The sequence below is a fragment of the Bacillus rossius genome, chromosome 3 (assembly GCF_032445375.1).
Source record: "Bacillus rossius redtenbacheri isolate Brsri chromosome 3, Brsri_v3, whole genome shotgun sequence".
Lineage (NCBI taxonomy): Eukaryota > Metazoa > Arthropoda > Insecta > Phasmatodea > Bacillidae > Bacillus > Bacillus rossius.
Window position 1 is genome coordinate 24,893,255 of NC_086332.1, and position 16,745 is coordinate 24,909,999.

At 36.3% G+C, this 16,745-nt stretch overlaps 1 protein-coding gene across 3 annotated transcripts; it reads left to right on the forward strand.

Moving 5' to 3' along the window:
• Positions 1-3,130: 3,130 nt before the first annotated feature.
• Positions 3,131-15,927, forward strand: LOC134530383 (transforming acidic coiled-coil-containing protein 3-like). Of its 3 annotated transcripts, none has more exons than XM_063365158.1 (6): positions 3,131-3,474; positions 7,029-7,189; positions 8,012-8,136; positions 12,323-12,484; positions 13,685-13,834; positions 15,652-15,927. In XM_063365158.1, the coding sequence occupies exons 2-6, from the start codon at positions 7,166-7,168 to the stop codon at positions 15,845-15,847; spliced, it is 657 nt and encodes a 218-aa protein (XP_063221228.1). In that variant the 5' UTR covers positions 3,131-3,474; positions 7,029-7,165; the 3' UTR covers positions 15,848-15,927. The 3 variants fall into 3 exon arrangements, with proteins under 3 accessions (XP_063221228.1, XP_063221227.1, XP_063221226.1); XM_063365157.1 differs by lacking the exon at positions 3,131-3,474 and adding an exon at positions 5,521-5,682; XM_063365156.1 differs by lacking the exons at positions 3,131-3,474; positions 7,029-7,189 and having other exon boundaries at positions 7,861-8,136.
• The last annotated feature ends 818 nt before the right edge of the window (positions 15,928-16,745 follow it).

The following is a 16,745-nucleotide window of genomic DNA, read 5'->3' on the forward strand; positions in this document are numbered from 1 at the left end:
CCACCGGAAAATAATAAATACAGTATGTATGGAATCTTATAAGAGTCAAGAACTAGTGGTAGCCTAGGAAAGTGGTCATTGAAAGTATTGAGGAAGGTTTCAGACTAGTTTCCTTTCCTCTGCCTCCTCTCTGCATTGGGAACTGATGCTGCCTTAGCTCTCAGTGACTTAAGAGATCTCCCATCGCCCTCTGGCGTGGTGTGTTGTGTTTTCCCAAACAAAAAATATAGTGGGGATGCAAGTCTCCAAAACTGTAATGAGTGTTTCTGGTAGATTTACAAGAAAGACCACATATTACAGCTTTTACCAGAAAATTTGTACCAAGTTATTTATTTAATGGTTTCTCGATCCCACAAGCATCAACTCGGCATTTAAATATTATAGCTCTTTTTCATGGACACTAAGTCAATAGGTTGCATAATTTTTTACAAATTACTTTAACTGATGAATAAAATCTAGAAATGGGAAATTCACAATTGGCAAAATTGAAACAAGGGGGTACAATTGGGGGAGAATTTTTAAAAGTTGAGATATCACTAATTACATAGAAAATAAATTGAATACATTACAAGTTTTACCTCTGAAAAGTACCAAAAACTTATGTTTGAAATATTTTTTTATTACTGCAACCCATGCCATAGTACAAAGGATTGAATAGATTTAATGCCTATCTAATGGGAGTTTTCTCTTGAGGCACAGCACAGAACCTACATACACAACTATCTGCTCTGGGCAAACGTCAAGAGTGTGGCCATGTCATGTCAAGAATATTCCAGAATGTCCATCCAAATTCGAGATGCATTGGGTAAAAAACATTTATCGTAATATTTTTACTGAACATAACCTGTGAAAATATTCAATCATTTTGAAATACTGAAGAACATACTGGGTGGTGTATATATATATGTATGTGTGTATATATAGTAGATACATTGTGTGTGTAAGAAATATGAAAATCAAAATGTATCTGTGCTTATTGTAAGCTGAGCCGTGAGGAATGTTCCTTACTCCAGCATGATTTATGAGCACTTGAGTCATCATCCAAGTGTTATGACATCCGCTATAATCTTGGTTAGAGGTCCAGTCACCAATCCTTTGTGCATAACCATGCGATGTAAGCCCTATCAAATTAAATTTAGTTTGTGAGAAAAAGTGGTGAATAATAGCAACTAGGGTGGGCTCTTGGGATCTCTTTTAAGGCTCTGCCTTTTACTTCAGGAAAGTCATCAAAGGTCTTTTGGTCTGTAATGATGGGTTTGTCAGTTTTTTGTGAAAAAAATATTTTGTTTCATCACAGTTTCAATATCTTAATGTAAAACTGGTATGTATTAGAATTAGAACAGGCCAATTGTCGCAGCTTTCAGTTACATTGCATCATTAACCCTCACGGTAAGAAATTTTCATTAGTTTTTAGTACATACATGCTTTTACATTTTACAAATCTGAGATTGTAATTGATAAATAAGTAATTATTAAAAATGCTCAACTTTAATGTAAATTTATATTTATTCGGTGGTTTAATGAAAAATGTTCGAACTTTTTTTATTAAATTGCATTGTCAGGTTATTCATTTTTGGCATATTGCATCACTCTTTGCAAAAATTTTGTCCAGTATAAATATATTTTATTTTTATTTAACTTTATTGTGCATATTGTTTTCTTGTACTCTGTGAAGTATAAAAAAAAAGTATCACTATGTTTTAATTAGGTTTGAAATATGTTTTGATATGCATGCAAAATTGATTTAGATTTGAATAAAAATAAAAGATTCACAGAAGCTTACTGGCCATGCACACGAAGGGTTGTTCAGTTGCAAGTCTGTCAACAATATCAATAACCACCGTTCCAGAACTACTGCTCCACACAGATGTGCTGTTCTCTACGCTGCAGTCACAACCAAGGAGTATAGAAGTAAACAAAGATTTCACTTCCATGTTCAACATGGTTCCTTATTTTTTCTCTGAAATCGGTCACTAACAATTATGACACTACTGATGTGTCAACATGAAAACGAAAGAAATTTAGTTTTGAACCAAATGGTATCAGGATCTAGGTCACTTTGTTTTGCTTGGGTTCAGGATCTAGGTTTAAATGGCATTTATACATACAAATAAAATATTGTCTAATATGTATTTCCTTGCCTTGATAATCATTACAAAAGAAATTGAGGATTTTCATAAAATTCTATTGGAGACTATAGGTTGTGTTCATTGATGGTCTTAGTTAGGTTAACCTAGTTGTTTCACAATTTATAACCATCTATGGCTCTTAAATTCACTATATTAATTCACATAAATGCTTTAAATACTGCAAATAGGAATGTACAATTAGCACCTTCATAGAATCAACTTCTGCATTCATACACACATGGGTGCACAAAAGTTAACATAAATGTTGGTATTAAAACATGAACATTTACTGAGGTCCCCTGATTCCTTTACATTTGAGATGCTACATATTATTCAATATTTATGCATCCTAATTATTATATATTTAGTTACATTAGACAGACATGTGAAAAAAAAAACTATCTTTTGACGAGCACTAGTTGAAAAAACGATTCCAACCTGCTGGTTTACCTTTGTTTATTTGTACTTTTATTTAAAAGTAGTTTCCTCAACACTATAAAGTTGTACAAGTCAAAATAATCATATTAAGAAGATAAAATGTAAAATTACAATTTGTTTACAAATCACATTAAAAATATTTGTAATTTAGCTATGATTGTGGACAGTCTGATGTTGGTAGAGAGGAATCGTTAGTGTACAATAAGTGCCCTATATAGTGACAGCCCTCTAGTAACGACTGTGTTGCAAATATCTGTGAAAAATTCCATTAACTTGCATCTCATCTTAATTTTATCATTGGTTGGGTAAGTCATGAACTCTATTTAGCACACGAATAAGGCCCCCGCCCCCAGAATTTAATAGCTAGAATCTATTTTGGGACCTGCTTGTGCTGGCACTATAGTAACTGTGAAACCAAAATAATAAATGTAAAACTTACAAATGTAAGTTTCTAGGAAAACCTTTTGAAAATTATAAAGTGTTCAGCTTATTGCATGCATGTGTAAGGGCATAAACACAAACACAACGCCCCCCCCCCCCCCCCCCCCCTGCCACAAGTGATTTTGAACTTAGCATTTTGCACTGCATACATGTTGCATTATTACTAACATGGTGAATTGTTTAAAGAAAAAACTCCAAACAAGTAAGTTATCTTTTGATATGTCTGTACATTCCTAGTCACAAAGTTATTTTCCCATACCCTTTCTATGCAAGCTGTGATACGGAGTTTACCAGCTTGAATTTAAATTCCTACTTCCTATAAACTCTTCACTCGACACTGTCCATGCATTGCAGTGTGGCGTAGTGTGTGTTTTCTTTGTTACTGTGCAATGTCTGGCAGAACAAGCAAGAACACTTGGTGGCTGAAGCAAGCACCAGATTGTGGAGAAGAGATACTGAAGATTAGGTAAGATGTCATTTGATGTAGTGACTTAACGTGTTATTTTTTTTAGGCAGGCACCACATGAACAAGCCCAAGTTTATTTTTAGTGTTTGTTGCACTGAAAAAGGGGACTTCTCAATGGTACATCCATTCTGAAAATCTCTGTCGACCACCTTCATTTTGATGTTAACTATATGCTTTAATTAATCGTGTAAAAGTAGTATAACTTCTAATATGTGTTCATAAGCACTCGCACATACTATTTTGTTTCCTGGCAATACAGATTAAAAACAAACAGCATAATTGTAATAAGTTATAGCATTTGACAGCACTAGTTCCCTTATTCCATTGATGTCACAGACAGTACCGAGTGCTGCTAACTGTACCAGAAAGTTATGAAGAGATAGGCATTCTATATTTTTGACTGTTAAGAGAAACTAAGGGCCCCAAGAACAAAAAAATTCATTGGGCTCCCTTAGCATACATAATTTGTGGAGGGGGTGGGGGAGTATGACACCACATTACCATAGCCATAACTGTAAACATGATAATGTGCTTATCACATAACTTTTAAGTGTTCCACTATTAACAATAGACATAAATTTAATCCCTATCAGGGCAAACTCATGCACAGAAAAACTAAATGGAGGCCCCCGGAAATTTGATCCCTCCATCCTTTTTCTCCCTTCCTCTCGGTTCCTATCAGTGGTCCTGTCTGTACTTTCATCTTTTTTATCTGAACTAAACAGATATTTGCTTATAATGCAATAATTGTAAACTAATAATAGCTGAGGACATTTGGAGGGGATGGACAAGTTTTATATTCATATTCCATACTTACGAGATATAAGAATGTCATAAAAAAAAATTGGTTGTCTGTAAAGTCGGTTTACGGACGATAGTTTAACGTGACATAACAAAACATTGATGAAATGATTGATCCAGAAGAAAAGGAAATATATTCGGCCTGAGACTGAGCCCTAATAGGTTTTTGCAACCAAACCATTTAGGCATTAAAAATATTATATTCTTTGAGGAATAATTTTTTTTTTAAATTTTTCTATCTTTTGTATGATCAAATCTACCTCTGCATACTTTTATGAATAAGATTGAATCATTTTTATTGAATTATCACTATTTTGTATGGATACAAAGGAGTGAAATGAAATGTGCAATTGAATTAATAAATTTACTTTTATTTGCATTCATTATTTCAAATATATTGATTACTTTTGAAATGTTGCGTGCACCATATTTATTTTTACAAGTACAAAAAAAAATTTCACGGCTGCCGGCTTTCGAACCGACAACCATTAGTTTAAGAGTTAGGTACGCTAACCACATGCCCACGAGGCCATACTAAGGAAATGTAGTTTCAAATGTTATATATATATATATATATTTTTATAAAAACTTTGCTCACGGTAGGGGTATAATATTAACATGATTTTATAACAAATACGCATCCCAAATACACCAAACTTATTTATAATGTGTTACAATATTTTTGAAAACATTGTGCAAAAGATCCCGGGTGTAATTTGAATTATTATGTGTAACTATAAAACACCATTGTTGGTTCAAAACGTATTTGAATTTTCAACATTCTTTTAAATAACCGTACCGATTGTGCTGAAAATCGGTGGACGATCGTTAAATTACATAATATTAATAATTCAAACGACGAAAATATGATTGAAAAGTCAAATCGATGGTTGTTCCAATCGTGTGGAAGAGAGATGCCACGCATGCGTACAATGAGCATGAAGAGAGATGCCACGCATGCGTACAATGAGCAAACAGAACACATCCGTAGTGGGACACTTTTTCGTGCGTGCAGCCGGCGTTCATCGATTTATTAGATGTCACGTCAAAAAAATTAACAATTAAAAGTGACTTTTTGATATATAATATATCATAGTGTAGAATGCCACCAGAAAGAACTCAAATGGTGATCAAGTTTATGGTTAAAAGTGGACATAGTGTCTACATCTCTGAGGTACAGATATATAATTTATATATCTTACACTTTTTTATATTTACATATGGGGAAAGGTTCCCATTTTAGTTATTTCTCTTTGGACTGTTTACAATAAATAATACAAAATTGAAACATGGAATTGTTTTGATTTACTAACACTTTAGTGATATACTTCCAAGATGATAAATTATTAATTTTTTCCCCAAATTTTATTTTATTTTCTGGGTCTTTAACATATCTATCCAGGAGAGGTAAGCATTAAAATTAATGATGTTTCTGGTAATATTTTGTTGCAGTTTTTATTTATTAAGTCATTCATGAAACACATTAAATTTGCAGATTTTTTTATAAACTGCTTACTGAAGTTAATTTTATTTATTACTAAAATGTAAAAAGGTATGGTACGCAAAAAGAATCTTCACATTCTCCGGCAGAGATAAATTTAAATCCTGCATGTTAGATGATTGCATAAAAATTTCTCAATGTATTTTTTAATGAACGCTAACCATGTTTCTTCCTCTCCAACAAACTTCTCACAACATGGTTGTCAAAATTTTCAATGTGTATCTTAACAGCAATTTGAATTATAAAGTATGCTGGTATGTTTTCATACTGAGCAACACTGCTTTTGTAAAGAAATTTTGTTTGATACAAAGTTTGAGTATATCTTTATGAGTTTTAGCAGCTTTGTTTTATTTAAAGATTAATTATGGTGCTATATGACTTCCAATAGTTTTTCTGCTATTACTATTTTGGCTTATTTTTAAGAATGTACTTAAGCTTGCTAATATCAAGAGGGGTGCTTCCAAAAAAAAAAAAAAAAGCATAATTTTTCTACTTCCTGGTTTTTTTATATCATTCTCTTAAACATTAAAGTTACACATAATTGTATTATTTTATTACTTGAGACAATTACTTTCCTGTAGCGTGTTCATTGGATATGATATGTGCCATATTGAACCCTGGAAACAATATGTTTGCATTTTGTGATGGTAATTTGACACAAAGGTAAGTTTTTATTTTTGTATTTTGTAGTATTTGTAATGGTTTTATTTTATTAATAGATGTTTCAGAGATTAGTTTTCTGCATAATTTGCTGATTCTTGCAAATAAAAAGGTATGTTGGGTTAAGTCAGATACATTAATTAAACGTTTACTGAATACTTAATAAATGTAGCTTAGCTAACCAGAACCATTAACACGTTTTTATATCTTTTAAATGTAGCTAACCTATGAAACCTAACATAACTTTACCAACCCTTAAAACTGTAAATTACAGGTAAATTACTTGAAATATCACAATGCTGTTTCACAGAATTATTAGAAAAAGGTCAAAGGGAAAAAAAAACCTTTTTGGGATGCACCCTTCTAGAAAAATACCTAAAGCTTTCATTATATTATGTAATCGGAATCTCCAAATAATTGATAATCTGAATTAGTTGTGCCAGTAAAGCATCTTGGGGTAGCAACTTGCCAAACATCCAGATTTTCACATTTACTACACATTTACTTAAATAGCAAGTTTCATGTTAAACTAAGTTTTTACGAAGGAAACCGAATGTGAGATTGTAACACCCTTTTGTTTCCATTCAAATAGATTGTGAGAAAAGTGCACCGGGAGCTGTAAGTTCATGATGTATGCCATCCCGACAGTGGGGAGCCTTCACTAGTTGGCGACAGAGCGCCCACACTCCAGTATCCCACCCAGCAACACTCAAGTGAGAGTGGTGAAAAATGACTGCTCAACACGTCCTTCAGGTAATTTTTATGCAGCAGCTGTGGCAGGTCTTTAATCGGGCGGTTTTCATTTCTGTACAATGTTTTCTGTTTTCTAGCGGGTTACATTTCAGAAATCATTCTTTGAAGAAGCGATCTGCATCATGGACACAATGTGATATCGAAGACTTTGTTAAACGGGTTATCTGTATTTTCTATTTCTTTAGAGATTGTTTTCAGTATCACTGTACTGTATTAATTTTTCTGTGGTATTCCCGATCAATATTTGAATCGCAGAACCTCTAATTCTACACAGCCATGATCCCCAATGTTAAAAGATTAAAGACCTTTTGCTGTACATAAAGCAAGTCCTTGGTAAGAAGTTTCTCAAAGAACTAAGAAATTTAGACTTATTACCAGGGAAAACTTATTACAATGATAAAAATTGTATGTACTAATAAGTTAACTGCTCAAAAATTGTAACCCACTCAGCAAATAAGTTTCACTTCAATAAATTATATTTCATTGCCCCCATGTACACTTTCCCCCTCCCAAGCCAAGCCCATAGCGATGTCTGTAAACAGCAAAGTGTAAAAAGGTAATACTAGTTTTCGGCCAAAGTATGTGATGATAGGGCTATGTATTATTGCATTATTGGTAACTTGCAATGTACAGTAGTTGTGTTGTGCTCTGCTTCTTCTACCTTCCTTCCCTAGGTTTTGCTTTGTTGGGAGGAGTATTAATTTTGCTTCCAAAAGTATCTTTATTTTTTATTGTGTAGGACCACCTTGTGGAGTGTATTTGCGCATGTGCTCAGCCTTCTCTTGCATGGCTTGGTCTGAACTCAGCCATGGGATGTTGCAGAATCTGCTATGCCAGAAGAATCAAGAGGTTACCGTCCTGCTGGGAAGCGTCAAGGATCTCGAGAAACGGCTGGCCGCAGCGAATCAGCAACTGTGTGCCGAACAACACAGAGTCAGGGAACTGGGGTGAGTTCCTGTATGTGCGTATAAAAGGTTGCTTACAAGGATGAACTAAATACAGATTCAAACTATGGCTACAAAAATTGGAATTACACTTAAATTAATATATAATTGCTGCTAACTTTTCTGAAGTCTAAAACTTTCAGTATTCAAACATTCTAAATGGACAAAATGGAACCAAACTGTGGAAATTATTTGTCAAAATGTCACATAATTTGGATAGTATTAAACTCTCTATATAATACGTATTTCAAAGGATTATGCTACTGTAACTATACAATGTTTGGCCATTTGGTGGTAGGGTTTGTCAAGCAAATTTTGATGTAAATAATATTGTATTTTTTTAAAGGCTATTTTAAGAAAGCTGTAAAAGAAAGACTGGTTTATTGTTGCTCACTTTGAGATAAGAATCTAGGGCTTTGTCACGGCCATGAGGGGTGGGGAGTTAGAGAGTGTAGCAAGGTTCAAACCATGCTAACTGCTATTATTTTTGTAGCAGCAAACCACGGTCTGATTACCATCTTAGCCTTGCTGGGTGGATCTTTAGGTTTCACCAGTTTATTAGAAATGAACAAAAACAAGGTGTGATTCCGTCTGAAATATAATTACTCCATACTGAGGAAACTTATAACAGATACAAGAAAATATTAACGTACAATATTAATTACATTCTTAAACAGCTCTCAGTTATATTCAAAAAAAATTTTGGCCTGCCGTACATGGAATTATCAAAAGTTTCATTTACTAGAAATACATAAACCAATATAAAAAAATACAAAATATGTTTAAACAATCCCAGGATATATACTTAACGTCCAGAAATTATGTTTATCTAATTAACTGCATCTGAAGACGTAATTTAAAGAAAGTTCAGAAAAGGGTCAAAAGATACAGAAGCACCAGAGATCGGGGCTTCGTTTCCCGGAGATCACGCGGGTACATGATGCCAGGGCGCTTGTATCCTGTAGTGGAAGGGAGATGAAAATGCCAATTCGGCGTCCGGCTCTCGGACCCTGTCTGGAACAGTCCGAATCAAAACTGATCAGAACTTGTACACAGACAATATACGGGGCAGAAAATGCCCGGAAAAGTTAAGGGGAGGTTGGGGAAAGTTGCGGATCGTCACTCACCAGACAGGGGAGTTCGCTTCTATTTACAGATGCGTCGCCAGCCAGGATCTGGATCCCGCGAATACGCGGCTGGGCGCGGTCGTTTTCATCATTTCAAAATAAATATTTAAAAGAAAAATAACTTATTACACTTGTACTACGCAGACGGACTAAACTACTTGGAAAAGATTATAGGGATAGCATCCCTTATTTAGGCGACTAAATAGTCGGTTGCGGCCGGACGGAAGTCTTGCAGTGTCTCGTCGATCCGCCTATAATCGCAAACGGTCCGTCTGCAGTCGCGACGCGAAGTGTTCCGCGAAGACCGCGTCTCGTAATTAAAAGTAAATCTTGGATCAAAAGTGGAGAGGAGGGGGCTGGGAGTCCGGACCGAAAGGTCCCGAAGTTCCCCGAGTGGGCATCGTAAAAAAACTCTGACTGATGACTCGAAGTTGGTAGCACTGGCCGACTTTAGCGCTACCTGTTGATGGGTGTCTGAGATAAAAAGAATCGACTCGCCCAAGGCGTCTGCTTTACCAAGGGAATAAAGGGCGCAGTCAAGTGCTGCGCTCTGGCGGCCTACAGGATAAGTTGGCTGGGAGGTTCGCGAATTTGCCGCTAGTTATCGGGTGCGGTCCATCTTGGCACACACAATTTTTTATGCAAGGCGTCCTTGGAGACGGTCGCTGTCTGCTGGGATTTCTGACCTGTCATTGGCCTTAGGCGAATTCTTAGAACTGAGAGGGAAGAGGGGTGGAGTAAGGGGGGGGGGGGGGGGGGGGGGAAACGCAACGACGCTGGGAACAAGCATCCATGACGTGCTTCCAGTGGAGTGAACCTAATACGTATTCGTGACAGTAAAGGCTATGGTCAGCTTGCCTCTGAGAAATGGTAACAGCTCGCCCAGAGCTGCTGTAGGCGGTTTTAGTCATGAAGTGAAGTAACGTTACAGGACTGGGACGTGCCTGGAAGCGAGGGAAATTTTAAGCGAGCTGCCAACAAAGTATTAGATCTGCAAAATATCAGATACGTCTCTGGGAAAGGTGCTTCAGACTACTGGCACAAAGTTTAACTTAGGGGAGTACACCAGCCTAACAAAGTGTAAATCGCCCTTTAGTAACCAAATTATAGAGCAAATAAAATTTCCAAAAATAATTTAAAATTATAATAAAATTATAAGAAAAAACGTGTCGAAATGCCTAATTTCAAGCACAAGAGGACAAGTTTTTGTTGTCTACAGCTTCGTAACAGAAAGAAGAGGGAAAGGGTTGGTGCCGAGATCTGGTCGACCAGCAGTTTTATGAACAAAACTACCTTGCTTTTAAACTCTGCAGCACAGAAACAGCTATCACCGTGTTTTATCGCATAATCGTAGCACATTTTATACTAAAATCAAGTTTGAAAGGTAGAGGTGTGACGATTATGTGAAAAAAACATTTTTTGTTTGGTAAAGTTATTCATAAAAACAAAACCTATTCAAGGAAGGTACGTTCATTTAAAAAGTAGAGTATACAAAAGCACGTCAAACAATTAAAATTAATAAGTCATGCAACAAAAACATTTAAATAGAATAACCAAAACTGTGATGCGAACGTGAGTCGTAGTACACACCACAAGAAAGCGTGGGCTATCAAATATAGTTAACTCGGCACCAGACAGCGTGTGCGTTGTATGCAATCGATGAACTATGTGTATTGATATTCGACTATGTGCATGCGCGCTATACGGGAATCAACATAACCAAACATGACTGATGCCGATTAGCCAGGCTACATTTTGATAAGCTGTACACAGTGGCGACGAAGATGAAAAGATGACAGTTGTAATGTTTGAAAAGTCTTTAAAAGAAAATTTACACATCAGGCAACTTAATATTTCTGTTAATTAAATAAGTATGCGGTAACATCCATATGAATATTATATTTCAACTTTAAAATACATTGTTTTATACGGGAAAACTACCTACAAAAAGCGCTTGGAATCTAAAAACATCAATCGATGTTTATGCGAGAAATTTTTTCCTCCAAATTTTGATGTCCTAAAATAACGGTGCAACAATTATGCGATTAAACACAGCATATTTTATAGTAAAGCTTGACAGATACAGAATAACATGTGGAGGTTTTAAATTTGGATTCAAAGGCTAAAGCTAGAACATTCTAAAATACATCTCTTTACCATCCTCCTTCACAGAACAGAAGCATAAGTACAAGTGTGAAATAAGACATCTCATATAAGATAAAAAGCAGTTATGTCATTTTAACTTTGCATAAAAGTTTCATCTCTACACCATTTTGAAACCTACAGAAGTTTTAATTAAGTATTAAGGGGCCCGAGCACGACGCTCGCTGGTGCTTCTAGTGTGGTGTTACCTTTAAGCGCAAGGTTGTGAACTGACACGTAGTCTTCTCGTCGTCACAGGATAACTGTGAAATTTGAGCGGTGACAGTAACATTATATTGCGGAGAAATGAAGATAAAGGTTGTTTTACGCCTGAATATACCTCTGAAAACATGCGTTTTAGCCATTTTTAACTCTTCTAAAAATACAGTTTAAAAACTTAATCCAAAATCAAAGTACTTTTCGGCCCTCAGCGAACTCTTACATGCTTTTCGTAAGCAGACCCCACTGGGATATCTTGAGTAGTTTTGAAATCGCGTTGTTTTCCCTGAAGCTCTGCACACCATATGTGTGCCCGGGTAGGCGGAGCCCATAAGTACACACATAATGGCTGAAATTTGTAACTGCAGGAATCATGGTGCAGACAGACTGTTAGCCTATCAAAAGCTCACATGAGTTCGATACCATTCCTAATATTATATATTTTAGCTAAGATCTTTCTTGCTTTACGCCTGCCACTTTTGTTGTCATATACATAATTAATTTGCAATACAGAGAAAAATGTTATATAATATAAACAGTGTCAGTTTTAGAGGAATGATTACAGCTTAGGTCATTACTACAAAATAAAAATAATATGATGCACAGCAAATGGCTTTAGGTAATCTGCTTGCTCGGGGTTTGAAGTACATACATACCTACCAGTAGTGTCCTTTGACTAAGCAAAGTTTATATTCCTGTAGCAAAGCCTTGGATGAGTATGAGAAAACCATGGCTTGCCTGTGCGCTGAGAAAGAGCAGAGGCAGCGTACCATGGAGCAGAAAGTTCATGCAATCGCCAGAGAGAGGGACCAACAGCTCAAGCATCTACAAACTCAAGAACTTGTTTTTGCAGATCTCCACAGGTGAGGTATTGTCCGCATTTTATGTCAGTTCGCTAGATACACAATAAATACAGAACATACGGGGAGTATGTTCTCTGGGACTGTGATCGCCGAGGAGTTACACTCGCATGGCAAATGCTTTGGTCGTGATCCCAAACCCCAGCACGACTCTTAGTGCGAGTATCAAGTCAGTGCCCATCCGTGGTTTCAAACCCACCGTAATCTTTGAGTTCCTGGCATCTTAACCATTTGTCCATAATCATGCAATGCATAATGTATGGTGTAGGGATATATTTTTACCTTGCCTATGCTAGCTATTTAGGAAGATGAATATTCAGACTGTCCAATTAGATGATAAATCTTAAATGACTGGGTTAAGATAGGCCTGTGCAAAACTTTGACTACGAGAATCCATCGAAGCTCTTTTTAATATTCAATTTTACTTCTCTTATTAATATTTGATTTAACTTCGCCAGGAAAGTTGCTATTTGTTTTATTGTAAGCTTTGGTTGTGATGCAAAGCTTTGCATCTGATATGAAGCTTTACATTTGTTACAGAATTTTAAGACATTGAAAGCTTAAAATTCACTCGTGAAAATATTTAATTTTTTTTTTTGTTGTATATGTTGTGCCTGAATAAAATTGGTTACTTAAAAAATCAAAAGGTGACACAATGCATTTGACTTTATGAATGCTCAATATTAATATTATGCACAGGTATTTTATAATTTTGATTGTAAATAGGGACCAATATGTTTCATCATTTAATCATTTCAAACATTACAATTGTCAAATAATTTTTTTTTTCTTCAGACATGCATTTTATAAAATAAGTATAACACATCTTCACCGAAAACAATATTCGTAATCTGATTCGATTTCATGAATATTTTAAACATTCAATTTGTATTTGCTTCACGTCAAAATACTAATATGTATTTGCAAAGGCCTAGCTGGAGGCAGGTAACCAAGTTTGGAGCCCATTACAATCTTGGGAGGTTCCATTACCTTTAAGTTAATCTGTATAACAGCATATCATAAATCCCTCCCTTTAACTTTTACATGCATGATGTCAATAAAAAACCAATGGGAGCATGGCAGTCACATGTTTTTAAAGTTAAAACTTCACAGAAAGAAGGATAGAGTTTGCAGGGTATTCAAATATTTGAAATATGTGTATAAGTATGTATATATATGCTACCAGAGCATCTGGTGTTGCAGGAAATACGAGAAATGCAAAGCAGTGGTGGACGGGCTGCGGAAGAATGAAGCTTGCTTGAAGGAGAGCTTGGACGAGTGTTCACGTCACATAGACGCACAGAATCGTCAGTACAAACAGCTGAGGGAACACGTGGCCGAGCAGCTTGAGGGGTGAGTGCATCAGTCATTTCGAAACAACATCGTGGCAGGCAGCACTAGCAACAAGTTCCTCACGTTCAGCTCCCGGGTGTTCTTGTCAATAGGAATATGGCAGGTATTACTGATTTAATGCACTTTTAAAGGCTGCAAACACTGCTTGTGTTTTATAACAGGTTGTATTATTAGAAGGTTCTTACATGGCTGTTACGTAGAGTCAGTACACTCAGCAGTACGTATGCTTTTGTGGATGGGGAAGAGCAGTTTTTAGAATGAAATGGCTACCTTAAGCCTCAATCCACATGCCATGTTTTTCTTTATGACATAGCCTAATTTTCTATGCTGCAATGTTTAAGAGCAGAGTTCAGCGTGAGATCTTTAATGCATTCGGGTCCACAGCCATGCTGGAATACCAACTTTGCTGCTCTATCAAATGTCAATATAGTTTTAACGAGAGAACTAAGTGTGAAAATGTCAAATGTATCCCACTAGAATACAGGAAACTCTGTACTGCAATGAAAAAAAAAAAAAAAAAGACCCCCAATAAGCTCCGAGCTAAATAAAAATGTTGGGAACACAGTAACGCGACCTGGCATCTTGGGCCAAGTCAGAATCCACCAAAAAAAAAATCTTAACGCCAGTGACTTGATTGGGCTGGTTTAATGAAAGTGCCTAACCATTGTAGGCGGGATTGAAAACCTTTCACCTCTCTGTCCTCCCTTCCCATCCGTTGTGGCTGTCGCAGCATAAACGTAAGCAAAATTATAGTGGCCTTTTTTTTCAAAATCTTTTCTACACTCACATTATTTACTCCTAAAATTGTTATATTAAATTAGGTTTAATTCAATAGACCTCCATGGAATATGTTAAAATTGCAAAGACACATTTTGTTGTGTTTCACAAATTTCCCATGATTTTATCGCCTATTAAAAAAATGACACCCTAACGCCTTCTGTAAAAATAATAAAAAAAATACAATATATTATGCATCATTGCAGTTACTTTGAGTCTTAAGTATCGTAAAAATGAAAAATAATCCAAAGTTAAAGGTTTCTGCAAAGGGACTCAAACTTGCGACCCTCACATTACGAACCCGAACTCTTGCTGCTGCGCCAACCATTGCTTGGAAATTACGCTAACATAAAAGACCTATGTATTGATTGATCCGCTGCAAAAATTTTATTTCTTAAACACTTGGCCATCCGGAGCTCCCAATTGCATCACTTTCATTTCTAGTCAAGCCCTACATATACTGTGAATACAGACAAAATCGGTGATGAGTAACCAACCTCCCTTGTTAGATTCCAATAGGCCATCTCCTGGGAACAGTGCAGTCAAACATAAAAACCAAATTTCTGTTGCGACTACGAGCCTCATGCAACATCATTTCAAAAACCGAGTGTTGAAATTAAATGCGGAAAATTTTCGTTCTGGCATACCAAATCTGCCAAGAATGGTCTCGTACACCTTTGTGTACGGAAGCAGTGTGTTTCAAACATAACTCCATGGCACTGAATGTAATGAGCATTGTATAGGGAAGAAAAAAAAAAAAACAAGTACTCAAACTGAGTTGAAAAAATTGGTGGCACACTACATAGTATATTGTTACGAAATGTTAGTACATAGTTATTTTAATATATTTTCTTTAGAGTTAAAAGTTTTTAGAACCTCAAATAGTAAAAATAAACCAATTTTATACTTCTACATAAATGTATGCCACAGTTAACTCTACTGGGTTTCATATACACATACAAGGGATATTTTTACGACTGGGTGGGAAACCCAGCTCAAGTGCTGTGTACAAGTGAGGGTGCGTGGTTGCATGTGTGCAGCGCGAACATTGAGCTGGAGGCGCTGCGACGAGCGCACGCGGCAGAGATGGCCCAGCTGACGGGCCGGCTGAAGAGGGCGGACGTCCGGGTCAAGTGCCTCGAGCAGAACCTGGCCTTGAGGACCAAGGAGAACGAGGAGCTGTCGCACATCTGCGACCAGCTCATCGCCCAAACCGGCTCTGGCAACGCTTGCTAGGAGGCCGGCCCCTCCTCACCGAAGCCAGGGCCTTGGTCATGTACTGTTCGAAAATTAAAGCCAGCGGTATCTCAAGCATTTCCAACTTGTTTTTCTTTAATACTAAATGTTTCTGTGGTACAATCCAGTACAGTTAACTTAAAACTCTGCATGGTCTAGGTGCAGAATGGTAAACACGCAAACAGCAGTCAGATGTTAAGAAACTATAAACTGTACATGTTTGGGACAAGGCACTTTAATGAAGTATTCTTGACAAGGCTACAGTGTTATGTACAGTTTTTTAAGAGCATTATGTCTGCAGGGAACTACATGTAGTTACGTTTGTAAGCAATGAATATTATTGTGTATATGTTGGACTCACTAAATTTTGTCCAAGACATAGTAGTTCTCGGTGAAATGAACTTCAATGTAACATCAATAACAATAGTTTGCTGTAGACATTAAAATTATTTTATGCAGTGCAGCTGTTTAGGCAAGGACAGACATTTGTGAAGATGTTTTACAAAAGTAGAGCTAGGTCAACTGGACATTCTTAAACATCCCAGGTTTGTTAAAAATTTTAATAATTGAGAGGGGAAACAAGAGTTAATAATGTGCAAGCAGACGAACCAGAATATGTGAAGCAAATAATGGATGTCTATAGAATGTGCTTGTTATGAATAGGCAAAAAGGGTACCGAAAGAGAATATTTTTTGAGGGGAAAAGGCACATTATACATTGTGCACTAAATATTGTATCAGAAATGAAACATTTTCACACCACCTATCACTGTTCTGGATCAAAACTACCTCTCTTGAACCAGCCTGTAGTAAAATAAGGAAATTGCTGCAAACTGCTTTGCAGGATGATGAACTGGAGCGATACTTTCCTTTGCCTCAAGTTACGACTGTGCGTACGA